This window comes from Colossoma macropomum, unplaced genomic scaffold (assembly GCF_904425465.1).
Source record: "Colossoma macropomum unplaced genomic scaffold, Colossoma_macropomum, whole genome shotgun sequence".
Classification (NCBI taxonomy): domain Eukaryota; kingdom Metazoa; phylum Chordata; class Actinopteri; order Characiformes; family Serrasalmidae; genus Colossoma; species Colossoma macropomum.
The window spans coordinates 26589300-26614426 of NW_023494795.1; the positions used below are offsets into that span (position 1 = coordinate 26589300).

General features: G+C 38.6%; 3 protein-coding genes across 8 annotated transcripts in view; 2 read left to right on the forward strand and 1 right to left on the reverse strand.

Annotated features, from left to right (window-relative positions):
• The first annotated feature begins 370 nt into the window (after window positions 1-370).
• unc93a (unc-93 homolog A) lies at window positions 371-10829 on the forward strand. The gene is made up of 8 exons (XM_036582066.1): window positions 371-558; window positions 1789-1970; window positions 2652-2881; window positions 4085-4210; window positions 6185-6402; window positions 8591-8726; window positions 10025-10156; window positions 10240-10829. The coding sequence occupies exons 1-8, from the start codon at window positions 469-471 to the stop codon at window positions 10533-10535; spliced, it is 1410 nt and encodes a 469-aa protein (XP_036437959.1). The 5' UTR covers window positions 371-468; the 3' UTR covers window positions 10536-10829.
• A 180-nt stretch (window positions 10830-11009) lies between these two features.
• On the forward strand, window positions 11010-14787 carry ttll2 (tubulin tyrosine ligase-like family, member 2). The gene is given in 3 exon segments (XM_036582065.1): window positions 11010-11976; window positions 12761-13615; window positions 13618-14787. Coding segments are annotated over 2 exon segments (1737 nt in total). The 5' UTR covers window positions 11010-11976; window positions 12761-12777; the 3' UTR covers window positions 14517-14787.
• A 1384-nt stretch (window positions 14788-16171) lies between these two features.
• si:ch211-140l13.3 (centromere protein J) overlaps window positions 16172-25127 on the reverse strand; it is a 30042-nt gene continuing 21086 nt past the window's right edge. For 2 of the 6 annotated variants that reach the window (XM_036582068.1, XM_036582069.1), the window contains exons 11-19: window positions 24709-24813; window positions 22504-22564; window positions 22188-22276; window positions 21900-22040; window positions 20122-20223; window positions 19897-20037; window positions 16907-16991; window positions 16688-16808; window positions 16172-16574 (exon numbers count right to left, since the gene is read on the reverse strand). In XM_036582068.1, the coding sequence (XP_036437961.1) occupies window positions 16385-16574; window positions 16688-16808; window positions 16907-16991; window positions 19897-20037; window positions 20122-20223; window positions 21900-22040; window positions 22188-22276; window positions 22504-22564; window positions 24709-24813 (1035 nt within the window). In that variant the 3' untranslated portion in view covers window positions 16172-16384. Of the gene's footprint in view, window positions 16575-16687; window positions 16809-16906; window positions 16992-19861; window positions 20038-20121; window positions 20224-21899; window positions 22041-22187; window positions 22277-22503; window positions 22565-24708; window positions 24814-25127 lie in introns of those variants that run through there. The other 4 variants (XM_036582067.1, XM_036582070.1, XR_005007813.1 and 1 more) reach the window with 4 other exon arrangements.

Here is a 25127-nt window from a genome sequence, read left to right on the forward strand (position 1 = left end):
CATATAGCACCAAAAAGGGTTCTGCTATTGGTATAAGCTTTACATCATAGCATTAGAAGAGCCCTTTTTGGTATCACATAGAACCCGATTCAAAGAGGTTCCATATACAAAAGATTTCCTTTCATGATACCAAAAAACCCTGTAATCATGCAAAGGGTTCTTTGAGTGTTTATGGTTCTACTTAGAACCATTTTCTTTACTGCAGGACCCTTAAAGAACCATCTTTTTTAAGAGTGTATAAAACATTGTCACTGCCTGCTCTCTAACTGAGGCTACCTGTTATTGACTGATAAGCCATTGACTTTTCTATTGACACTTTTATGCCTTCCACTTTGAACTTTGTCCTCCAGCGTGACTGACCACACTATATGAAGTCTGTCAGCAGTGTAAATTCACATGTACTCCAGCTGAACTTACCACAGCTGTGGCTTAACTCTCTCTGTTCTACAGGACTTTCAGTCTGCCAGCATGATAAGCCGAAATACCAAAAACATTCTGGTGGTGTCTTTTGGATTTTTGTTCTTGTTCACAGCCTACGGAGGACTGCAGAGCCTACAGGTAATAAACATCCAATCTCTAAACCTATAAACCTCTTCAGTTTATTTAAAAAGACATAAAGACAAAGGACACACTGATAATGAAGACAACATTTAGTTGTCTTGTCATTTGTAATTTTATTCAAAAATAACTTATGCAGAGATTGAAATACTAGACAGGCACCAGAAGCTACTTTAACTTGTTTGTGCAGGCCCCCTAGTGGCAACAACTTGGACATTTTTGGGTAATACAACTAATAATGTTTTTCCATATAACTGTAGATATGTCGGCTCTGTGTAAAATGTTGTGACTCTGTTAAGCTGCTTGCGAGCAATGAGGGGTAAAAGAACAGGGGTGGGAACTATTGCATAGTTCAATTAAGGAACATCCAAAACAAGCAGAAACTGCATTTTGTGGCTACTAGAAAAAGGGGTTAAGATATTTCTTGTTTTTTTTGGGAACACCAGGAAGTTGCTAAATGAACTGATTAATAATATACTGCAATTATCTATTTACAGTAATTCCTAGATAAGTTATCTGCTTCGAGATCTTATTATCACATTTCAAACACGAGAGACTCTGAATGGTAATTGTACTTTATGCTCAATCTTCTATGGCTCTTTCAGGTCATTGTAGAATCATCTACAGCTCAGTTCATCTTTCTGAACACTTCTAACATTCTCTCATTTTTCACAGATTCCTACAAACCATTTGGAGTTAAATTAACAGCATCATTAAAACCACTTCACTTCATGTACTTTCAACAAATTAGTTTTCAATTATTGAAATCAGTGACTCAAAACTGTTGAAGATTGTAGAGTATCACTTTAACATTGTGTTACCATTTAATGAAAAGTGGAACAATAGAAAAGGTCCAAATTAATCAACAAAGAATAGAAAATTAATTCTAACTTTATTTGTATATCACTTTTGAATATATAGAAAATTATGATATTAAGTGTTTTTCCTGCGGGAACAAAACCTTATTGTCAGAAAAAGTTTACAGGAGAAGAAAAAACATTCTTTACTTGTTATGCAAGTTACTATAAAAAGAATAATATATTCTATGTTATTTTGGCCCATTTCTGTTGGACCACTTTTGCAAAAATGTGACACAGTGTAAACAGCAGCTGTTTTCAAATTATGTAAAAACAAACAAACAAAAAAAATGACCAAAATAGTGATGTTCCAACAGTGATGATATGCTACTTGTATGAGTATTGATAACCTGTTGTGTCTGATGTGTCACAGAGCAGTCTAAATTATGAAGATGGAATGGGCGTTATATCACTGAGTGTCATCTATGGAACCATTATTCTGTCCTCCATGTTTCTGCCACCCATCATGATAAAAAATCTGGGCTGCAAATGGACAATCTTTGTCTCAATGGCCTGCTATATATCCTACTCTTTCGGCAACCTCTTCCCTGGCTGGTGAGTGTGGACAGATATGCTCATAAAAATTTCCAGGCACATTTATACTTCAGGGATGTTACTTGTGAGTCGTGTCATAAGTAATAACTAATATGTAAAACACAGTAATAAATAATAACTCAAATAAATTAATGGCTATCAGCAGTGCCAGCTCTACCTAGTAAGTGACAGCTTCTTAAGGCCCTGCGGCCACCAGGGGGCCCCTCTAACAACTTTCAAGTTGTAAGTCAAATGAGCATCTGATCATTCGCAATACACAATAAACCAGTTATAAATCTACAATTTAGGCAGCTTGTGATAGTCGTTGTTATTAGTTAGCCTCTAATTTTACAATATATCAGCTAGCAAGATGGGAGGCCCCCAGAAAATCCTTCTTAAGGCCCTATAAAGACATGAGCCAACCCTGGCTATCAGTACCAGTTGTACCATGAATTTATTTGACCACATGCTTATATTGTCTAACTCTTCAACTTCAGGCTTATTATTCTCCTATTAAGAGTAAAACTTCTATGGTAACTACTACAAATCATTCAGTAACTACTATAAAGCTTGTGTGATGAGTGAAGAATGAGCACAAGTACAAACTCCTGCAGTTATAGTGTGCTCAATGATGGGAAGTATTACATTACAGTACTAGTATGAAAGAACAATGCATCTTACTCGGTTCTAATAAACCTGCAGGGCGAGCTTGATCACCACCTCTGCTATTCTGGGTTTGGGAGGCTCTACGCTTTGGTCTGCGAAATGCACCTACCTCACCGTAAGTGGAAACGCCCAGGCAGAAAAAGACAACAAGAAAGGCCAGGACATCATTAACCAGTACTTTGGCATCTTCTTCCTCATCTTCCAGTCATCTGCCGTGTGGGGAAACCTCATGTCGTCCCTCATTTTTAGACAGGACTCTAACGTTGGTAGGTTAGAACAAAATGCAACACAGTCAGTGCTTTGTTTCTCTGTCTGGTCGTGATTATTTACTTAGCTGTAAGATACCAAATTCAGCATATCATTGGTCATTTTATCAGGTACAACCGCACAATTTATCAGCCCCCCTCTACTCCATTTATAAACCATCAGGTCATGTATTAGGAACAGTCCCATCCAGGCACCTGGCGGCTCTACTTCAGGAGCAGGACTGAAGGCCTAATTTGACAGATTAACCACTAACAAAATTAAGGCATCGCTCTAAGCCTTCTGGAAGTCCTAGATATGGTTTCAGCCAGTTGTTAGAAATTGAAAGCAGCGGCAGCAGGACTCTTCACAGAAAGAGTCACTGTAAAACTGTTACACGGTACAATATAAGTAAATACCTGTTACAAGCTTCAAATAAAACATGAAGCATCTTTTACAAGCTTCAAACATCCATGTTTAATCTAGAACAGCCAAAAAAAGTTAATGCGAATTGTTGTTAGCTTAGCGCTAACATACTACCAGAATCCCATAGGGAAATTAACATTATTGTAGCGGTGGTTTTTCCCTATTTTTGACATTTATGGCTTAGCTCTAACGGTCATGGTTTACCACCGCACTGGGGGAATCCGCTGTATTCCTTAAATTCTGAATATTGTTGTACAAAAATGGTGCCTTCTGGGAAATATAAGTCAAGCTTCTTTTCAAAAGTTAAAATGTTGGATTTTACAATAATTAGATGTTATTTGCTGAGGCAACTTGGAAAGTGTGTTTGTTTGTGAAGTGTGAGCGTCCTGTCTCTGAATGGAGTAGTGATGGAGTTGGAGCTTCCCAGCATTCCTTGCAGTTTTGTTAGTTTTTGTAAATTGCCATTTAATTTTTTATATTTCACAGATACAAGTTAGTTAAGGCTGATAAAGTGACACTGTGTGTAAAAACCCTGGCAAAAAACCTGTGCCTGATACACTTGTATCACATAGTGCCACTTATTCTATCATGTCATATCAGGTCAGCGGTGGTCCTATGGTGGTCCCTTTCTGCTGATAAACAGAATGGGGGGGGGGTGATAAAACTGCAACAACAGAGAGGCTGCACTGAGCATTGAATATAAGTGCATAGGTGTTTCTGATAAAATGGCAAATGTACAAGGTAGAAGTACTTAAACTGGCAAATCATTTTAAGTCTTGTGTGTTTTTCTCTGCCTTAAGCTGAAATCCCTGAGGAGAATCTGCGGTACTGCGGTGCGGCCCTCTGCGACGAGAACTTCACAACTTCAGGGAACATCACCCTGCCAGAGCAGAACTTGGTCAACATCCTGATGGGCTGCTACATAGGTAGGCAGAGATGAGTCTCATCACTCTAGCCATGGCCATTACCAATCACTATTATACTATATTCAGGGATATTAATGTCTAAAATGATAGAGTTAACCCTCTGGGGTCTGAGGGCATTTTCTTGATTTTTGCATATCTTCTTAAACTCGCCATTAAAGTCAGTTGCATATAACATGATATATGTTTCATGCCAAAATTCTCTTTTTTCTTTGTCGCTACTTTGCAAAATGGCGGGAGCAACTTCAGCAGCTGTAAACTCTTTGCACACCATTTCACACGTGTCTCCGATGTTGACTAGATGAAGAATGAAAGATTTCCGAAGTGATGGGTCAGTCCTTAGTGATTTCCTGAGTATCAACTGGCCAGTTTTACATAAAATGTAGATGGACACATGAATCCACCAGTTACACACAGTGAGAGGCAGATGGCATGTATCTCAGCCCCTCTTCACAGCCTTATAACTCTGGATGTGAGTCATGTATGATCTCGTAATAAGATGGAACTGAAAGGGCGACTCAGATTCAGATTAAATATCTGTACCGTATTTCTGCACTGCATTATTGAAAAGATACATACATACAAGAAACATGTATAGAGACATTGAATTTGATGCACAGGCAAGTTTGTGGCCCCTAGATGGTTAAGGTCCTTGGTGTAACACTGAATGCTAGTTTATCAGTAACACCTCTAAGACTGCATTTTTTGCTTAAAAATATGCTCAAAATAAGACGCATACTAGTCATATCAAAAGCTGAGAAATTTACACTGGGCTGCTGTAAAGTTCCACACTGACTACAAGGTCTTGCTTATGACATATGAAGCTCTTAATGGCTGAGCTCTAGCATGTCTTACTCTTCTGATAAAGCATTATAGCCTGTCCAGAACACTTCGCTCAGCTGAGGTAGACTTATTCAAATTCCTGGGATCTTGTACAGTTCAGCTGGGGAAAGGTAATTTTCCCATGTAGCTCCTGTAGCATTCCAGAGAATTTTAGGAATGCAAGCTTGATAGGTGTTTTAGATCTAGTGTAAAATCATATTTGTGTAGACTAGCATATGCCGAGAGTATTGTGGCATATGCCAGAAGGGGCTTTAGAGGGGGTGGTATGCAAAGCTGTGCCGCACACGCCGCCTCCTCCATTAAAAGGATATAGGTTAGGATACAGGATAGGTTGTTGTAGTTATGTTAATGTTGTTGTTTGTTAGTTTGCATTGTATGTATTGTGTTGTGTGTGTTTTATTGTATTCTATTGTGGTGTTGGTGAGTGTGTTTGTAGTGGTCACTGTTAGCAGGTGTTTTATCTCTAGAGATGAGCTTCCTGCTGTTTATCCCCTGTAGTCAGAGGCCTTTTCTGTTTATTCTTATAAAAAAACAAATTCTTGAGCAGAAAGAATGTGTTTGGGCCTTATGTTTCATTTATAACAATAATAATTATGGGGGCAGTCGTGGGCTGGAGGTTAGGGAACCAGCCTTGTGACCGGAAAGTTTCTGGTTCGGTCCCTTGAGCCAACAGTACATGACTGAAGTGCCCTTGAGCAAGGCACCTCACCCTGAACTGCACACTGGGTGCTGTGGATAGGGCTGCCCACCGCTCCAGGCAAGTGTGCTCACTGCCCCCTAGTGTGTGTATGTTCACTAATGTGAACTGCACAGATAGGTTTGAATGCAGAGGTGGAATTTCCCTGTTGTGGGACTAATAATGGTAACACAATAATAATAATAATGTCTAAGCATCAGGTTATTTTTAAAGCAAAGCTGAAATAACACCTCATGTGCTATAACTGCACATCTCTAAAATGGACCTCAAGCAGTGGTTCCCAATCCTGATCCTGAAAGACATCCACTGACACATAAGGATTTGTTAAAGAGCTGAGTAGTTTGTTCTATCAGAGCATGTAAACATAAAAATATGCCAGACAGGGGCACTCTATTGGCCTTAAGTAAAAGTAACTAAGTTGAGCAATTCTTCCGCAGGTGTGGGGGTCCTGGCCATGGCCCTTATCGGAATCTTCCTGGACAACATTGATGGACAGGCAGCCCAGGAGTTTCGGAAGAACAAAGGAAATGAGTCCTTCTGCACCACTTTTCTGGCCACATTCAGGCGCTTGAAAGATAAAAGGCAGCTAATACTCATTCCTTTGACTATGTACAGTGGGTTTGAGCAAAGCTTTCTTGCTGGCGAATACACTAAGGTAAGTAGATTCATTTGTGTTCATGAAATACATATGAGACAAACCTATTGCACTGAAAAAAATGAACAGAGGTTAATCTGATCTTTTTACTGTGACATGACTAAACCTTGCTTCTATGTGAATGACAAAATATTTTTTGCGTGACAGCTTTACACATTTTTCCCTTGAATGTTATTGTGTCCTCTGAATTATAGGATCATCAAGTAGTCAAAATATGAATATGGCTACCTACATGCCACGTGCAGACTAACGCTCCTGCACAATGATTTGACATAAGCATGCCAGCCTCACCAAAATAGCTCACACAAACCAGCCAGCTTTGAGCGCTATGTGGGTTTGTCAGCAGTACAATCTGTATAGCTGGCATTGTTATATAACACTGTTGCAGTAGAGCAGCAGCCTTATTTTCCTGCACTGTCAATGAAACATACATATTAGCTTGCTTATAGCATATGCAATAATATGTAGCATTATTCATATTTCAACTATTTAACAACAGTTGGAATCAGGGCTGGATTGGGAACTAAATTTAGCCCTGAACCTTTGTCTAGGCCAGCCCACTACAATCACAGTGACCATCCCACCACCACGGCCCCTTAGCCCTCACCCTCTGCAACTAAACCTCTTATCATAGTTACAATGAGTGGACACATATTTTTTAAAAAAATAAACAGGGTTTATCTCTTTAAAATACACGAGTGTGAACATGTAAAAGACACTGTAGCTTGGCTGAGAACTGCAGTGACTGCTATGTTAGCTAGCTAATTAATTAGCCAGTGTGTGATAGCGCAGTAACATTAAGCTAGCAATCTGTAGCCTTGGTGCATTTTGCTCGTGCATCCAAACAAATTGCGTAAATTCTTTCATGTAATTTCTTCATTCTTTGCGTACTGTCATGCACCTTCACACTTTTTGGAGGTTTCAACCGTTTAGCCAGCCCTCACATTCTCCATTCATTTTATATAGGACTACATTACAAGCGACCATACATTTCTCTCTTTCTCACTCTCTCAGCAGCCCCCACACAAGGTGGCCTACCGGGAATTGTCCCGGTCCTCCCGATGACCAGTTCCCTGCTTAGAATTTAGATCCAGTGACATTCAGGGAGAAAATTTACAAAGGACAAAAACATTTTTCTTTATTTTGGATGAAATAATTTTCAAAAAACAACATCATTTTTTTTTTCCTATAGAGAAAACAGGCTTAGACACAGAGCTCCTTATATTGGCATATAAAACGACATACAACCTCAGAGGTCTATTTAGCTTTACACTGAGTTTATCTATGTGACATTTAACACCCCAAATTTGTGAGGCTTGGAAGAATAGGCCAATAGAAAATCAAAGAGTAGGACATGGTCAGAGCCAGCTTAATGTGTTTTTTTCTTTCTGAAAAAAAAAAATGAAATAGAGGAACTGCTCCTCCGTCAACATTATGTTGCTTATTGCTCACAAAACCAGCTATCTAGCTAATGTTAGCTGTTCACTGAACTATAAATGACCCTCCCTGGTGGAAAAATTGGCAAGATAATAATGCAGTATGACAGCAGCTTTAGAGTTGGTAAAGCCTACAAGCTACCTACAACTATGAACAGGAAAAATGTACAAATGTAGAAAAAAAAATAGTAAAACCATAAAACACTGTAGATAAAACACGCAGGCAAGTCCAGACTTCTATTCCTCTCTCCTGTAACTTAAAAATGGCATTATTTTCTGTGGGGTTATAGAATAAAAAGCCTTAGGATGCAATAATCCTGGGAAAAGAACTAATAAGTCCAGATAACGTTAACCTCTAATTAACATCGAAAGGAGAGAGGTGACACAGTCTGGCATTATGGCCTAAACATATCAAGACATGGTACCTTATTCTTATGTGGATGTATGTTTACTCTGAAATACAATGATGTTCTAAACTGGTCTTCAGGGATTTCAGTGCTGGAAGAGGAACGAGTTATCATAATCAATATCAAAAGTTACCATAATCAAGTGCTGATACAAAAGGCAATAAAACACTTATGATGTAAGTGTTTGGAAATCCCTTCAATAACTATAATGTTAGCATGTAATCAAACAAACTTATAATACAGCATTTTCAGTACTGGCAACATTAAATAGACTGTGTTCAATGCATTTTCAAAACCTGGAGAATTTAGAAAACTTGAAGTGTTTCTTTCCATCTTCCCCTGCAGAACTATGTGACCTGTGCATTAGGAATCCATTTTGTTGGTTTCGTGATGATCTGCTTCGGTGCTGTGAACTCCTTGAGCTCCTACATCTTCGGGAGGCTGGCTCAATACACAGGGAGAATTGCCCTCTTTTGTCTGGGTAAGACCATCTGATTGGGCATAGTAACTATAAATGAGGTTTTATGTGGAGTATCTGCCGATCCATCATTTTGCTGTGTTCCATTTCTTAAAAGACTGTTATAATTGCTGAAATACAGAAGAAAAAAAATGACCAAATTCACCTGTTTTTCAAATTAAACCATATACAGTCCATATATGGAAGTCCATTTGAATTGCGAATCATTCTCTTTTGAATTCACTGAACTCATTTACATATGACTACCCATTCAGCCTACAGCAGTTTTGTCCTGTCTGTTACTGCTATTGTTATAAGGAGAGTTTCAGCCTGGATTACTTTTAAATGAGGCACAATAAAGAGTAGCCAAACAGAAGAGAGATGATTTACATATGCAGTCATCTACAAAAAAATTGATCAAATTATGTTTTGTTAATTTTCTAGTAAAAATAATGTTAACACATTGTAACAAACTTAAAAATAGCATTTTTTCTGCAGATTTTATTGCACATTTTCTATTCTTTTCCTTTCTTTTTCTTTGCTTAGTTTAACTGAAAAATCCAGCAAATTATGTACAGAATGTACAATAATGTACAGACGTTTTTTCTCTATAAAGGATGCATTAACTTATTTTCACTTAGAAAATGAACAACATAGTTTGATCATGGGTGTCAAAACCTTTGCATACAACTGCCTTAAGGAGTTTAAAGGCACAGCAACAAATACAGCCTGGGTAACCCACTAGAGCTGCCACCTGTCCAGGATTTTCCTGGAATGTTCAAGTTTTTGGTTGCCTTTCCAGGAAAAAATATTTCCAGGGATCCAGAATGGGTCAAATTATCCTCAATGCAGGGACATTTCTTTGGTAAACATGAACTGCTGATATGTTTAGGCACTAAGCAGCCCTTCAACTGAAAAGATCAGGTTCTGTAGCTGAACTGACATCTGTCTGTCCGCTGACTATAGTAAAACGCAAGCTACTGACCAAGCGTCCAGGAATTTTATAGGGCTAAGGTGGCAACTCTAGAACCCACACAAATGCCATTAGTGAAAAAAGGAAGGATATGGGCTCCTTGACACACTTTACCCAATTTGACGTCACCTGGCTAAGGTGTGTTTCGAACTGGTACAGAATTACAATGTGGACTGACTGTGAATCCCAACAACTGGACTTGAGTTTTTTTCAACCCAATTCCACACGTTGCAGTTCACGGTCAGGACAGAACTACACAGACAGGCCTACCTTTAGGAAGCACAGGTGGTGGTCACAGCTGTAAATGATGTTCATTTAAAAATTTCACCACCTCTTCTCCTCCTCACAGCTGCCGTAATAAACCTGAGCAGTGTGCTTGCCTTGCTGTTCTGGAGGCCTCACCCAGACCAGCTCCCTGTCTTCTTTGTGTTCCCTGCTCTCTGGGGCGTGGCAGATGCTGTATGGCAGACACAAACCAACGGTAAGTCTCTGAACCACCAACATATTTTATCCTTTTCTGAGAAGTCAGTGATGAACTCATTGTTTTTGCATTTCCCCGTGCAGCACTCTACGGCACTCTCTTCTCTAACCACAAGGAGGCAGCATTCGCCAACTATCGTATGTGGGAGTCTCTGGGCTTTGTGATCGCTTTTGCATACAGCACATTCATCTGCCTGTCCACCAAACTCTACATTCTAATAGCAGTTCTGGTACTGAGCATGGTGACTTACCTCTGGGTGGAGTACAATGAGTACAAACATCCCACTGCACCAGTGAAAGTCATCGCCAACGTCGCAGAGAAGCAGAGCTTCAAAGACACGCCTGAGAGTGCGAACATTATTGCTCAGACAAATCTGTAGGCCATAAAGCTTAAACAGGCCTCTGTCGACCAGAGACTGCTGGGTTTTTGCAAACATAAGAATGCCTTAATGTTCAGAAGTCTTAGATTTAATTTTTTTTATAACAAACCTGATTTTTTCTAGATATTTTTCTACTTGTGGCCTCCCTTTACCTCATTTTGTAAAGAAATGTGTATGTAATGCAAAGCATGAAGTGTTTATATTGCTATTTGTGAAGCATGATATATTACCTTTTTTGTATTTTGATTAAAAAATGATCTAAATGAATTAAATGCTCACTTTGTCAGCCTCATAGCAAAGGCCGCTGGTGTGTGATCTGTATTGCTCAATATGTAAATGTACAGAGCCCTGCTGGTGACACCCTGTATAAATAAAAATAATGCGTGGCAACAACTTAGTAAAGTCAGGAAATGAGATAATTAAGTCGTGGTCATGACTTAGTAAGGTGTGGGAACAAGATCCTGTGTTGTGAATGTGTTGCCACTACTTAGTATGGCATGGGAATGAGATAATAAAGCCTTGGCCACAGCTTAATAAGGCATTATCTCATTCCCACGCCTTACTAAGTCGTGGCCACGACTTAATTATCTACGCGTTAACATGGCATGGCCTGCGTTATTCTTATTTATACGGGATGCACATCACCAGCAGGGCTCCGTATAGTTAATTAGAGTTAAATGATCTATTTAAAAATTTCAATTTTAACAAATCCCTGATTAGGGCTTGCTTTTGGATCGGCCTATGTGTCAATATTAATATTAACAATTATCAAAAGTGCCGGAGTTTAAAGAGAGTTTTCTCTTTAACTTTTTTTACTGTGTTGTTTAGGCTTGAAAATTAGCATCTTATTGTTGATTTGTTTCATTAAAGCAGTATTTACAGTGATATATTTATATGTAAAAGTCCTTTTATATCTTCCAAACAAATAAACAAGGTTATTCTAGTAAGAAAATAACACAAGCAAAGGAGAAAAAATTAAGTGACAACAAAAATACATTATTAGCAGTGGCTAAAAGGTTTTTTGGCGCCAAACTCCCAAGGCCCCGCCCCCAGCAGTACCTCCTGCGCTGGGATTGGCTAGCGAGGTCTCGGCTCCTGCGCTGGGATTGGTTGGCAGCGTCCAGTCTCCGTCGGGGGGGGGGGTTGTGAATGTGCGCTGACGGAATAAGGAGGGGAAACAATAAAAAACGCCGCCTGGCTTTAAAACTGAAAGGTAATGCCGTTACTATAGCAACGAAAAACGCCTCCGCTGTTGAAAATGACCTGCACTAGCACGCGATGCGTATCCTGGCAACGATAGATGACCACAGAGGATGATAGAGAAGGAGAAACCCGTCAGACCTGAACTGCTCAGGTGAACAGCTTCACGTTAGCAGCGCTGCTGTAGGAGGTGAGCGAGTCCTGCAGTGAACAGTCCAGAATGAAGTCTTACCTCTGACAGGTGTGTGAAATAACTGTATTTAAAGGACGGACTGCGATTATCAAACATCTTGACGCATTTCGACGTTTGATTTCTATTGCTTACATTATTAATTTTCTTTGTATTTGTCATTAATACGTAGTTTGCACATAGGTATAAATGCAAATATATATGCAGATATAAAAATGCACAACAAATCCTTTTTAACAAGATTTTTAAAATTTGTAATTTTAAAAAATCTTATTTGTTGTTCATATGTCAAAATATGGACCTAGTGTCTCTAAACAACGACTTATTTTCTCTAAATATTGACTTAATATTTCGCAGTGATGACTTCATTTTTTCTAAATATTGAGCTAATATATTAAATATTGAATTACATATATTTTCTCAAAATCTTAATATACTGTGTTAAAATAATGAATTATTACATTTTAAAATGAATTATTTTAAGATAAGATAATAAGTCATTATTACCTAATACTAAAGCATTATTTTGACACAGTAAGTAAATATTTTGAGAACACCATTTATATAATACTGCTGAAATGATGTTGGTTTGGATCTTGGCCTAACTCATGAATCCAATGAAGTATTTTTAGGGCATTTTAAAGAATAGAGAATGGGTGAATTGGAAACTTCAGAACAATTCAGTTTATTGCTACATATAAATGCAACCTTGTAAGGTAGAAGGCAGTATTTATTCAAGCATATTTTTCTTCTTTTCATTAAGGCTGTTTGTTGAACTAGTTTTTAAAATGATGAATGTTCTTTCCTTCTTGTCTGGTCGCTTTGCCATTCAAAGCATGGGGCGTTTCCTCGATGGCTGCCAACAGTTCTGTGCCCCTGGTGTTTCGGCTCCATGAAAACACTCCGGAGGTGGTGCGGGAGGTGCTGCTGGAGCGTGGCTGGGAAGAGTATGACCCACAAGAGCAGGAGGAAGGGGACTGGAACCTCTACTGGCGTACCTCAGCCTTCCGCAACTTTGAGTATGAGAACATTTTACCCTGGCAGAGGCTGAACCATCACCCTAAAACGGCGAGAATTGCACGCAAGGACTGCCTGGCACGCAACCTGAGAAGAATGAGGGGCACGTATGGCGCTGCCTTGTATGGCTTCAGCCCCACGGCCTTCATCCTCCCGAATGACTACACCAGGTTCCTGGAAGTGTATACCAAGACTCGTGTGGAAAATGCTAGAAAGCCGGGATACTGGATCTGTAAACCGGTGGATCTCTCCCGAGGAAGAGGAATCTTTATCTTTGATGACATCAAGCACCTGGCTTACAATTCCCCTGTTATTGTACAGAAATATATCAGCAACCCTCTTCTAATCTCAGGCTACAAGTTTGACTTGCGGATCTACGTCTGTGTGAAAAGCTTCAGTCCTCTTACCATCTACATGCACCAGGAGGGCTTGGTGCGTTTCGCGACAGAGAAATACAACCTAGCATCTCTGGACAACCTGTTCTCTCACCTGACGAACACCAGCATCAACAAATTCGGTCCATTTTACACCACAGATAAAGAGCGGGTAGGTCAGGGGTGTAAGTGGACATTGAGCAAATTCCGCAGTTTCCTTCACAGCCAAGGCATCAACGAACTTCTGCTCTGGCAAAAGATCAACAACATAGTGACGCTGACCCTGCTCACGATGGCTCCTTCATTCCGTCCAGCCCCAACTGCCTGGAGCTGTTTGGCTTTGATATCCTCATCGATTCCAACTTAAAGCCTTGGCTGTTAGAGGTCAATTATAGCCCTGCACTTTCTCTGGACTGTCCTGCTGATATAGTGGTCAAAAAAGGAGTGATAAATGATCTCATCGACTTGATGAATTACAGGAAGGTAGATGGTCTAAGACAGCAAGAATATCTCAGACGAAGACACAAACGAACTTGCTGTCTAGGTAGCCCGTCTTCACTAAGAAAAAGCCCTGCACCATTTCTGATACCAAAGTCTGTGTCTGGAAAGAAGAGGCAAAGGCAGTCCAGCTTAAATTCTCTGAATGGAGAAAATCTTGAGTGTCCATCAGTGGAGAGAAGCGTTAATTCACAAGGCTCTGCTCTTCATCCAGCCTGTCAGAATTCAAAGGCCGTCATTGTTAGTGGAAACAAAACAAAGAGTCCTCTACAAGTGGAGGGCCCCACCTGCTGGTCTGAACTTGAAGAGTCACTTGAAAACCACAGGCATATAACTAGGCGCTCCTTATCAAATGCATGCAGGTTACCTGCCATTCATGACCCCAAGTACAAGCCCCCAAGGTTCTCATGGGACCAGAGAACTCATGAAATGACCACACCATCCCTTCGCGTGGGAGATTTCATACTGACGTTTCCTTTCAACGAGGTCACTTGGAAAGCCTCACAGGATGCACTGGATGTAAAGACTGTATTGCACGAAGTACATCAGCTCACGAGTCAGCTTACCTTCTCTTGTGTACACAGAGAGAAGAGAGGGAAGGAGAATAATGACAGCAGTACAGCCATAAAAGATAAATTCGCATCTCTCCTCTGGGGTCCTAGAAACCCCCCACTTCTGAGTGAATACTGCTCCTCAAACTGAATAGGCCTGGCCTTTCAAGTAAAATGCTTGAGGAAGGAAAATATTCCCAGTTGGATGTTGGATGACAGCTAGCATTTAACTTGATACATGCAGATATTGTATTTTAAAAAAATGTCTGGCAACTCACAGGAGAGTGAGAGCAAGTGTACAGCAGTGAACCCAGACAGTGAAAGTTATCTCGGTGACTTTGGCTGTAGTAACAAATGAGATGGCTGTAATCTGTTATTACAATAGCTCTGATTTTTAATGTTATATCACTGTGCTTACATTAAAAAAGTTTGGATACTATGGGCTTTTTCCAATTTTTGTAGCTTGCCTTCATGTACTGAATAAGCAACTCCACCCATACTTATAACATATAAGAAGACCAAGTACATTTCAGACTACAGGCAAATCCCATTTCTTATTTTTACCTCTACCCCTTGTTTTTGAGTGTCATCTTGCCCCTTGGAACTGAGTTACAAAGGGTAGTGGTTGAAATCTTCCCCTATGAAATGGGACCCTCAAATACAAAAGAACACTTACTTCATTAACAGCTACTAGTGGTGCTCTGTAGGCGACCCTGCCAGTCTGCAGTGATAGCAGAGGAGGGTAAAGTTCAGCTCCTCACTGCTGGGCTTTAGTTACATTTAGGGCATCATATGCCTGGAAAGGTGTGGGGGGTGCAATTATTTGTTATCGCCCACCCCTAATTCTTCGGTGATATGAAGCTGAAGGCAGCTAATCGCCAGCTTCATGTTTGAATTTTCCCGTTCCACCTTACGTGGGTGCCAGAATGTAACTGCTGCACCTTTTAAAGTGGGAATGGGTAAATTAGCTACCAAGACATTAGCATACTACTATTACTATATATGATTTTTATGCTTGTTATGAAGAAAAGGACCATGATACATTGAATCGACTTTAAACTAAGAATAATAATTGTGCAGCCATTTTGCCGGTTTTTCTTTTTTTCTCATAACACTCCATCTGAAGAGTCCAATGCTTTTAAAAGCTCCCTTACATGAAATGGTTATGAATACACTGCCTGATGTCTGAGAGATTGTTTTATAATAGTTTTGTGATAAAGCTTTGGCCTAAAATGTATTTTTTATGCACCTTTGTGAAGAAACGGCACATACAAGCAAAGTATATATTTATATATATATATATTAAAAATAGCACCCAAAAAACTTATTCAGATTTCACTAATTATCAACATTACACATAAAAATTCAGCAGATACATGTAGGTTCACTACACTGGTTTTGGATAGTAAATTGCTATATTTGTGTTGTAGACATTGCCACCCCTATCAGCACCACTGTAAAGAAGGTTAGGTTCTCTACAATCATCTATTTCACATCAAACCAGTCTGACCTCAACAAATGAATTACACAGAAATTGTGAAAAATCAATGGAATTCTCCTGTAATCTCCTTGATTTCAGAAGAAACCATGTTTATATACTTTTCGAAGCATTTCAGTCTGCTAAAATCTGAACATTGTAAGGTCACAAAGTGCCTTCACCTGCATGCAGCATCAGTCTTTTTGGTGCGCAGAGGAAGAGATGCCATGTGACAGAATCAAAAATAATAGGCTATTTGGGGCAACATAAAATTCTCACCAATGCCAACCGTAAAGAGAAACAGGCTTAGTTTATACTGACAAGTACAATTTATTTATCCTTTGAGTTCAAAGAGAGGACAAGGTGCTATATTTCAAGATCACACCATGTCAAAAGATATTTTTAGCAGTCTTAAAAAACAGAGCTGGGGACTCTGAAACAATGTAAGCACTTCTTTATTCTGATTAAACACACACTGCAAACCACGTTTAATAAAATGTACAGTTCCTGCATATTCCGACTGTATTTCCAGCTTTGGTACTTCAATTTTTGTCTGTTATAATGACGACTTCATGGTTCTTAAGACAAACTCTTCCAGATGAGTATTTCGTCTCTTGCCTCCCATTTAAAAAAACAGTCTTAACAGTGCCGTCAGGGTACACCCTCTGCTTGTACTGGGGGGTGTGGATCTCTCGTTGGCCGTTGGGAAACTCCACTGTTTTCTCCCCGTTTCTGTACAGAGAACGCAACAAAATAATGCATCACAAAATTGGTTTGTCTCACTTTACACCACAGAGAAATCAAATAAGCACTACAAAATCAGCATTTGTCTTCAAAAGCATTACTTCGACAATTTGACAACAGTTCCATCTCGGAATACGCTTTCCTGCCGCCCATCAGGGTACAGGTTCTTCACAGTCCCATCTGGGAAAAATATCTCCCTCCTACCATCAGGATAATGCTTCTCTAAAGAAAGACAAGACATTTCAAAACGCTTCCATCCTCAAACATGTGGACTAATTAAAATAAATCAACACAACAGGCTGTATAGAGCGTTGTTTAACCTTTCTGGTTGTTTGGAAACTGCAAAATCTCCAAACCAGAGGGGTAAGTGGAGTGAGTTGTTTGAGCATCAGAGTAAAAATACACCTAAAAAGGCAAAATAACTGAATCAGCACTCAATCTATATAAGGAGAAAACAGTCATACAGTTGAAGATCCAGACAGGACGTCACTGGAGTGTTGTCATGTGTTGCGATTGGTTTATTAATTGTTAAAATAGTCAAGGGCTAAATGAGGAGTTCATGCTGAAATGCTTATTCAAAGACTCTCTTAATGTACAAAAACACAAGACCAATTTGGAATCAGTGTTTTCAGTAATGTAAGACCCTTTTTTGATGGAATACATACATAAACTGATTCTAATCTGATGTCAGTGCTGTGCAGCTTCATATGCTTAAACATATTTGTAGTAATTGAAATGTTTGACAGTTTTTTATATAAAATAGCAGAGAAGGCTGCGTAACATAATAATGTAACAAAATCAATATCCAGAATGCCCCACATATGCAACACAGTTGTCAAGTGTTTGTTTTTACACTTCATTTACCTTACAGGTGCACTTTGTAGTTCAAAATTACAATTACAGTAACTGTACAGTAAAATTACAAGTACAATTACAGACTGTAGTCCATCTGTTTCTCTGCATACTTTGTTAGCCCCCTTTTACCCTGTTCTTCAATGGTTAGCACCCACAGGACCACCACAGAGCAGGTCTTATTTGGGTGGTGAATCATTCTCAGCACTGCAGTGACACTGACGTGGTGGTGGTGGTGTGTTAGTGTGTGTTGTGCTAGTGGAAGTGGATCAGACACAGTAGTGCTGCTGAAGTTTTTAAACACCTCAGAGTCACTGCTGGACTGAGAAACGTCCACCAAGCTAACAGTGTGCTGTGACAACTGATGAAAAACTAGAAGATGACTAACAGAGTGAACAGTGAGGGGACACAGGTTTAAAAACTCCAGCAGCACTGCCGAGTCTGATCCACTCGTACCAGCACAACACACACTAACACACCACCACTACGTCAGTGTCACTGCAGTGCTGAGAATGATCCATCACCCAAATAATACCTGCTCTGTGGGTGTCCTGACCACTGAAGAACAGTGTAAAAGGGGGCTGATAAAGTATGCAGAGAAACGGATGGACCACAGGCTGTAATTGTAGAACTTCTACGTGCAGCGGTGTGGTAAGACTGTGTGGTTTACTTTGTTTATATCTACATTGTGTAAGTCATTTAATAAAATAGCAAATGCAATCAACATTACAAGTTACGCCTCTGAATTCCAGGTTAATCTGTGGCATTGACAAAATTATTATAGCGCAACCACTTCCTCTTACGTATTTAAGTAACTGTCAGAGTAAAACAGGTTCTGTAAAATAAGCACTAGAGGGGAACTACATTAGCTGCGTCATGACATTAACACAAACTTATTGCGCATTTCGCAATTCTGGACATGCTGTCAAGGTTCTTGATAGTATTTCACCACCTGTTGTCTGGAGAAGCAAAATCACTTTAGACAGGTTCTGGTTTACAAAGCAAGACCATTCTAGCTGAGTAGCCAGTAGTGGTGTTCCAAAAAAAAAATTGGTCAGTTTTATTGCAAATATTTATTATGTTTTCACAAGAATTTCCACACAATTTACAAGAATGTTTCCAAAATCCGGTAAATCCAATATCTCATGCTATATATTTTGCAAAGGGCTCGTGTGGCTGCTGGCTTTCATTCTAAGCAAGCAGGAGCACAACTGATTCTCCTTGTTTAACCTCCTTCTGCTGGCCCCAAGCAGCCCTTCCACCAGCAGAATGGAAATCCACTATTTTTAATAAATGTGATAAAATTTTTTTTAATTTTCCCCCTGTAAAGCCCTATTCAGGCTGGATTAGTTTTACATGAGGAGATGGGTAATGTAATTATTACCAGCATTCCTGTCTGAATGCACCATGTCAGTCAATTTTACCGACTGGGCGCTCCCGTGTCAGTAAAGATTCTGTCGCCTTTATCTTCAATAAACTGAGCCCTAGAAATGACCTCAGGTTATATTAATCCCATGCATATCAATATGTCGGTAAAACACTATCATATCCTCTGAAAAAGCAGTTGCCTAAGTACAGAGATGCTCGGAAAAGCATTTACTCATGTTCTCTGATGAAGCTGAAGTCGGCTTCTTGTTCGCCAGCTTCTTGTCCAGACTTCCCTGTTCCAACTCAAATGATGCAGCAGTTACTATTATAATGCCGGACGCGCCAGAATGTAACTGCTGCATCATTTAAGGTGGAATGGGAAAATCTGAACAAAATAGGAATTCCTCTCGAATAGGAAGCCAGCTTCAGCCTCATTGTTCTCTGTGGCTAAAATTAAGCTGATATGTAATGTCACTGTCCTCTCTCATGTGTACAACTCAGGACATGTAAATTGTTGATGTTGATTTTATGTGGTGAAGTTGAAAGTTTGCTATGCATTTCCAAGCTAATGGCGATGCTAACGACACACTGCATTCACTTTAGACAGAAAGGTAACTGATAAACAAAATAACGGCTAAATTAAATGTTTTAACATCTTTTCTACTCTTTTCTGGAGTGAAGGCGGTGTGTAAATCGAGAAGCCACTTCTATCCCAAATAATGATAAAGGTTTCTGAACATATCATGCATATTGTCAGTACTTGTGGAACACTGACCGACTACATGTTTCATTACAAAGAGAGCAAATTGAGTTTCAGTGCAATACAGTATGCCAAATAGTGAATAGAAATCATTGTGTTTATGTAACATTACTGGTTCTTTTTTCTCTATTCTGACTGATCAGATGTCTGAAAAAATAAATATTGTGACATTGTGTATTCTGAGAACGTCTTGATGTATCGTGATAGCTGTCCTATCCAGCATGAACTTTCTTTGCTCCACCATGCAGTGACCTTATCAAAAAGGCCACACTAATATTAGGAAAAAGATGCCGCTTCCTCCTCTCTCCCCCCTGACCTTTCAGTACGTACCACTGTCCCGTCAGGCAGTGTGCGCTTAACATCTCCGTTAAAGAACGTTACTGTGACTGATCTCTGATCCACTCCAATCTCCTTTTTAGTTCCATTCCGGAAAACAATGACACGCGAACCGTCTGAGAGAAGCTGTTCTATCTGTAGGATCCAAAGCATTTGGAAAAAGAGTTATGACAGAATTTGATTATAGTTATATTTCCAACTATCAGTAGCCCCTCTTACCTTACCATCTGGATATCGAATCTCCTCTCTAACCACAGCTTTACTGCTTTTGAGAGCTTCTTGGGTGTAACTGCTCTTTGTCTCAGGATCTAGTAAACCTGCCTGAAATCACATGTAACAATTACATTATTGAACAATAGAGAATATCGCAATGCAATCTCATCATGTCAGTGCTGTAACTGAGACATACACATTTCTTTCACCAAGTTTGATGTGATTTGTTATCACAGCTCAGACACATACCAAACAATTAAAAAATGCATCTACAATACTTTGGATATACCTTTATTTTTTAGATTTTCTTATTTCGGTTAGGTTGTTTTAACCCTTGGAAGTCAGGAGTTCTTACTTTTGCAGTGTTATTCAAATGTAATTATGTTATTTTGTATTCACTTACCCAGTGACTTCATAATAAATTAAACTTACACTCAATTTCCATTTTGTATTGGCAGGATCGAGTCTGCACTTTGTGTTTCAGTTTGATTGTTTACATTTTTTCTGTGTCAAAAAATGGCAAAGTGGGGCAAAAATGCTAAACATGGTTTTACTTTCCTCAAATCAACTAAAACTTTTCATCAAATTCAAATTACTATAAAACCTCTTCTACTTGCACAAATACAACATAAATGTAGAATTTCTGCACTTGTTTCAATGAGCTACAAGTAAAAAGTAGTTTATATCATTCATATACACCATGTTTTTCATTATAGCAATACTAAACAGACTGCTTTTTGCATGAGGTATAACACAGGGCAGCCGATCACAACAGAGCTCATTTACATATATTAGTCTTAAAGGCACAGTAAGAAAAACTGTTAAATTCTAAGGAATAAAGAGATGCGGAAAATTGTCATGTGGAAATAAATATAGAATATACAATAAAAATATGCCCCTTCTGTGTTTTTTTGTTAAAAAGTGCTTTTATTAATATTTTTTAGGTATTTCCAGTTTTCTCATCACATTGATGGTAAGCTTGTTATCCACTGATCTGTGCAAACATGAGTTCTACAGTTCTAAAAACGTGAAAGAATAATGGTGGAAATCTACCTCCAGTTAAAAAAACAGCACTACCAGTAAAAGTTTTGGTGCCCCTGGCCAAACGACATGTTTTGTTGATTTTCAAAGTGAAAATAAGTTAACACTTCCTCTAAACAGAACACACTTCTGCACATTGTAATGCATAATTACTGTTTATTTGCTGAATTTAACATATTTGGAGAAAACATAAAATGTAGCCCTTGCAAAGGTTATAGCACATTTTAGATTTTATGTTTGATTTATTTCCAATATTTTAAACTCAACAAATACATATAAATTGTGCAGAAAATGGCATATTGTTCACTTCAGAGCATGTATTGAATTATTTTCACTTGGAAAATCAAACACAAGATTTCACTGAGGGTGCTACGCAAACTTTTGTATGTGACTGTATATTAGTCCATAGTTACTGCTGGAGCATTAATGTAAATACAACAGAAGCAAACAGAACAGAAAAAGGTGCACTGTAAAAATATGTTCTAATATGTTTTGATGTAAGAAAACTTAGTAACCTGGTTGTCGTAAAAGTTTGATTTCATTGAACTTCTAGTAGTAAGTTTATAAAATAATAATCTGTGTTTTATGTTCTGTTCACCTATTATTTGAACTACAGTAAACACTGAATCATTTGTACAGTGCACTAATATAGAGATTTGGGCTGATACAGTTTCAATATTAGTCAGAAGAAACCACTTTTGTCCTATTCACCTATGTATTGGGTGTGAGTCACTGGACAATACCTCCATCATGTCTGCAGATCCATGCTCTGACTCAGGAGATGTGGTTTTTCTTGTTGAAGTACTGTGTGTCCTTTCAGGCACAGAACTCCTACTCCGGTCACCTTTGACCCCAATCTGTCTCTCTGCAGGCTGGCACAAGCCCTGAGCACAGAGGCACAGAGAGGTCAACACTAAATCATCTGACCTGCGTATAACACTCGCCATGCTTTAAGTTAAATCTGATATTTCACATGACATGATCCGGAATGAGTTAGATGTAAAGGTTCAGGTAAAGGTGGAAGAGCAAACCTTTCCTCCATAATTACTGGATGGAACTGTGTCACTCTCAGCCAGGCTATAAGAGGCTGTTGACGCCGTTGAATTTGAGGAGTCCTTTCCTTTTGAAAAATAGATGACATATAAGATCAGCCTAAACAACTGAAATTTGATCAAGCATGTCCAACAGCACACTGCCTCCACTCCTTAAAGAGTTTTATAACAAATAATCATAGTGTATAGACTACTACACTATATGCATTATGATATACTTTTATATAGTATATATGATACACTTTTGATTTAAATGCCAGACTATAATGTTTTGATAAACAAAATAAACACTTACTTATAGAACGATTTGTCCACTCATTCTTCTCTTGACCATTAATAATGGAGTTTCCATTGGTCTGAGAGAATAAAAAGATACATAACAGTGTAATACAGTACTGTGCAGGAGTCAAAGACCACTCTTTATTTATTTATTTTCCAGTTAACATTTTTTTCAGGATATATTTTAGAGGAGGTTCAATATAAGATGATCCAAAGTCAAAAGGAAAATAGAAAGATTTTGAAACTGAAGAATAAAAAATGATTAAAAGCTACAGAGAAAATGAGAGTCATAACAACTGTGCAAGATCTGCTAGACCACCAAAAAGACAACACTATGGGTCTGAAAGGATGTGTAGCCGTCATGAAGCCCTTACTGAGAAAAAGAAACAGACAAAAACAAAGAACATTTGCAAATCAAACAAAGAAGCTGTGACTATGAAGCTGTGACTGTGAACAAGGGACTGACCACCCAAGAGTCCAGACCTCAACATCACTGAATGTGTTTGGGATTATTTGGATGGTGAGAAGCAGAAAATGCAACCAACTTCTAAGACTGAACTCTGGAGGTGTGGAAAAATATCCCTCCAGATTTCTTTGAGAAACTTAAAGTGAGTCTCCTGAAACTAACAGAAGCTGTAATAAAAGCAAAGAGTGGACACCATTACCCTAAATACTAAACACTTTATATTATATTCTGTTGTTTGTTGTTGAGGCTTCTGTGTAAATTTATGTTAAATATATATTTCTGCTTTTACCTTACACTGACAAATCAGTAACCTATACTTAATAACTATTTTGACTTGAAATTAAATGAGGGTCTGTAAATATATAAATGACAATATGAGGCATTCTAGATTTGATTTCATGCAGCCTCATGTTGAGCATTGAATAACTTGTACTTAATGGCTGCTTTGACTGGAAATTAAATGAAAGATTTCTCTGACCATCTCTGACATTTGCACTGCAATGTATCATTTATGCATGTTAATAATAAAAAGTCAAAGGCGGCTCTTCAACTAAATCTGAAAACAATTACTGGGACAGTGGAGCTTTTTTAAGCATTTGAGTATTTCATACATTCTACCAACTGAAGAACACTTTTCCTCACCAAATCTTTATAACGTTACGTAAATGACTAAAACTGGTTGATGAGACTAAGCTACATATAACAAAGCCGCTTTACCTGCACATGATAATGCATTTTACTGACCCTGTTCCATGTTTTATTCAACAGCCTACTGGATTCATGAATTATGAAGAGAGCAAACAACTGAAATTCAAAATCAGGTTTTAACTCTTACTTTGTGAGAGATGGCAGTAGGCATATTCATTACACAAGCAGGAATTATTCATGAAGAGCTGGGTTGATTAGCCGTGTGAACGCCATAAATTATTACTGGAGCGCTTAACGAGCACTTCAGATCACATTATACACCTGAATGAGTCAATACAAATGAAATTTAGCTGAACAAGTTGGCCAGAAACTGCAAAATATATTTTTTTCAAGCAATGAAAAACAAATCCTTACATTAAATAAATGTAGCCTACAAGACATTTAGAGTTTGACTTATAGACTGAGTCATGTTCCAAGTGCCTGTAAAGTATACAATTTACACTCATATGTTGGTTGGCAACAACAGTTTACTGTTAATAAATTCTACAGCTTGTTGACAGAATGGCTTATTATTGATTAAAATGATGATGATGATGATTATTATTAGTAGTATTATTGTTAGTATTATTATTATTATTATTATCATCAGTTAGATATAGAACATTGGTGTCTTTCTAGCATTTAGCTGTTATTTCATCCCTTATGAATATGTCAACAGGATTCCCATAGAAATCTTATAGTAAGTATACTACACGATACTTCACAAGTACTATTGGTGAGGAGGATAGAGCCATTACCCACTGCACTATACCAACCACTCCTTCATAAATTACTAAAGGCCACTACTGTAGGAATATTATATGGAAGTGAAAATATCATTGATTATTATAGAAAAACTATAGAAATCTAGTATAGTTTCTTACTATATTGCTACATTTTTGTTTCTACAGTATAAAAGCTCCATTTTGCATTATGCCTAACACCATCCCTTTACTGGTGTCAAATAACTGTAACTCAGCCTGTTGTTCCTTATTGATTTACTGCAGCAATGCCAATTTGGCATATTGTTCGTATTTAATAGACAAAGAAAAGTCTTAGCATGCTGACCGTGTTCCTTGCTGTTGCCTCCTTCCATGGGCTGAGAGCAGGAGTGGAGCTCCTTCTGTAGGGAACTGATCCTGTATGAGCAGCAACCTCCCTGCATTCTGCACTCTGTAACATAACGTATTACTTCGCTTACTGCTGTCATCTACCTACATATGAGCAGTCAAAGAACACATAATATATTGAAATATTTCAGGAGATTTACTGCCTAGATAAGGGTACACATTCAGAAGCAATGAAGTGAGATGATCAGACAACCTGAGATTTGCTAAGTTGCTGCTAGGGATTTTGGTTGCTAGGTTTGGTTGCTAAGTTGTTGTTAGAGTACTACTAGGTGGTTATTATGGTATTTTAGATTGTTGCTAGGGGGTTGCTATGTGGTTGCTGAGGTATTCAAGGCGATTGTTAGGGTGTTACTAGGT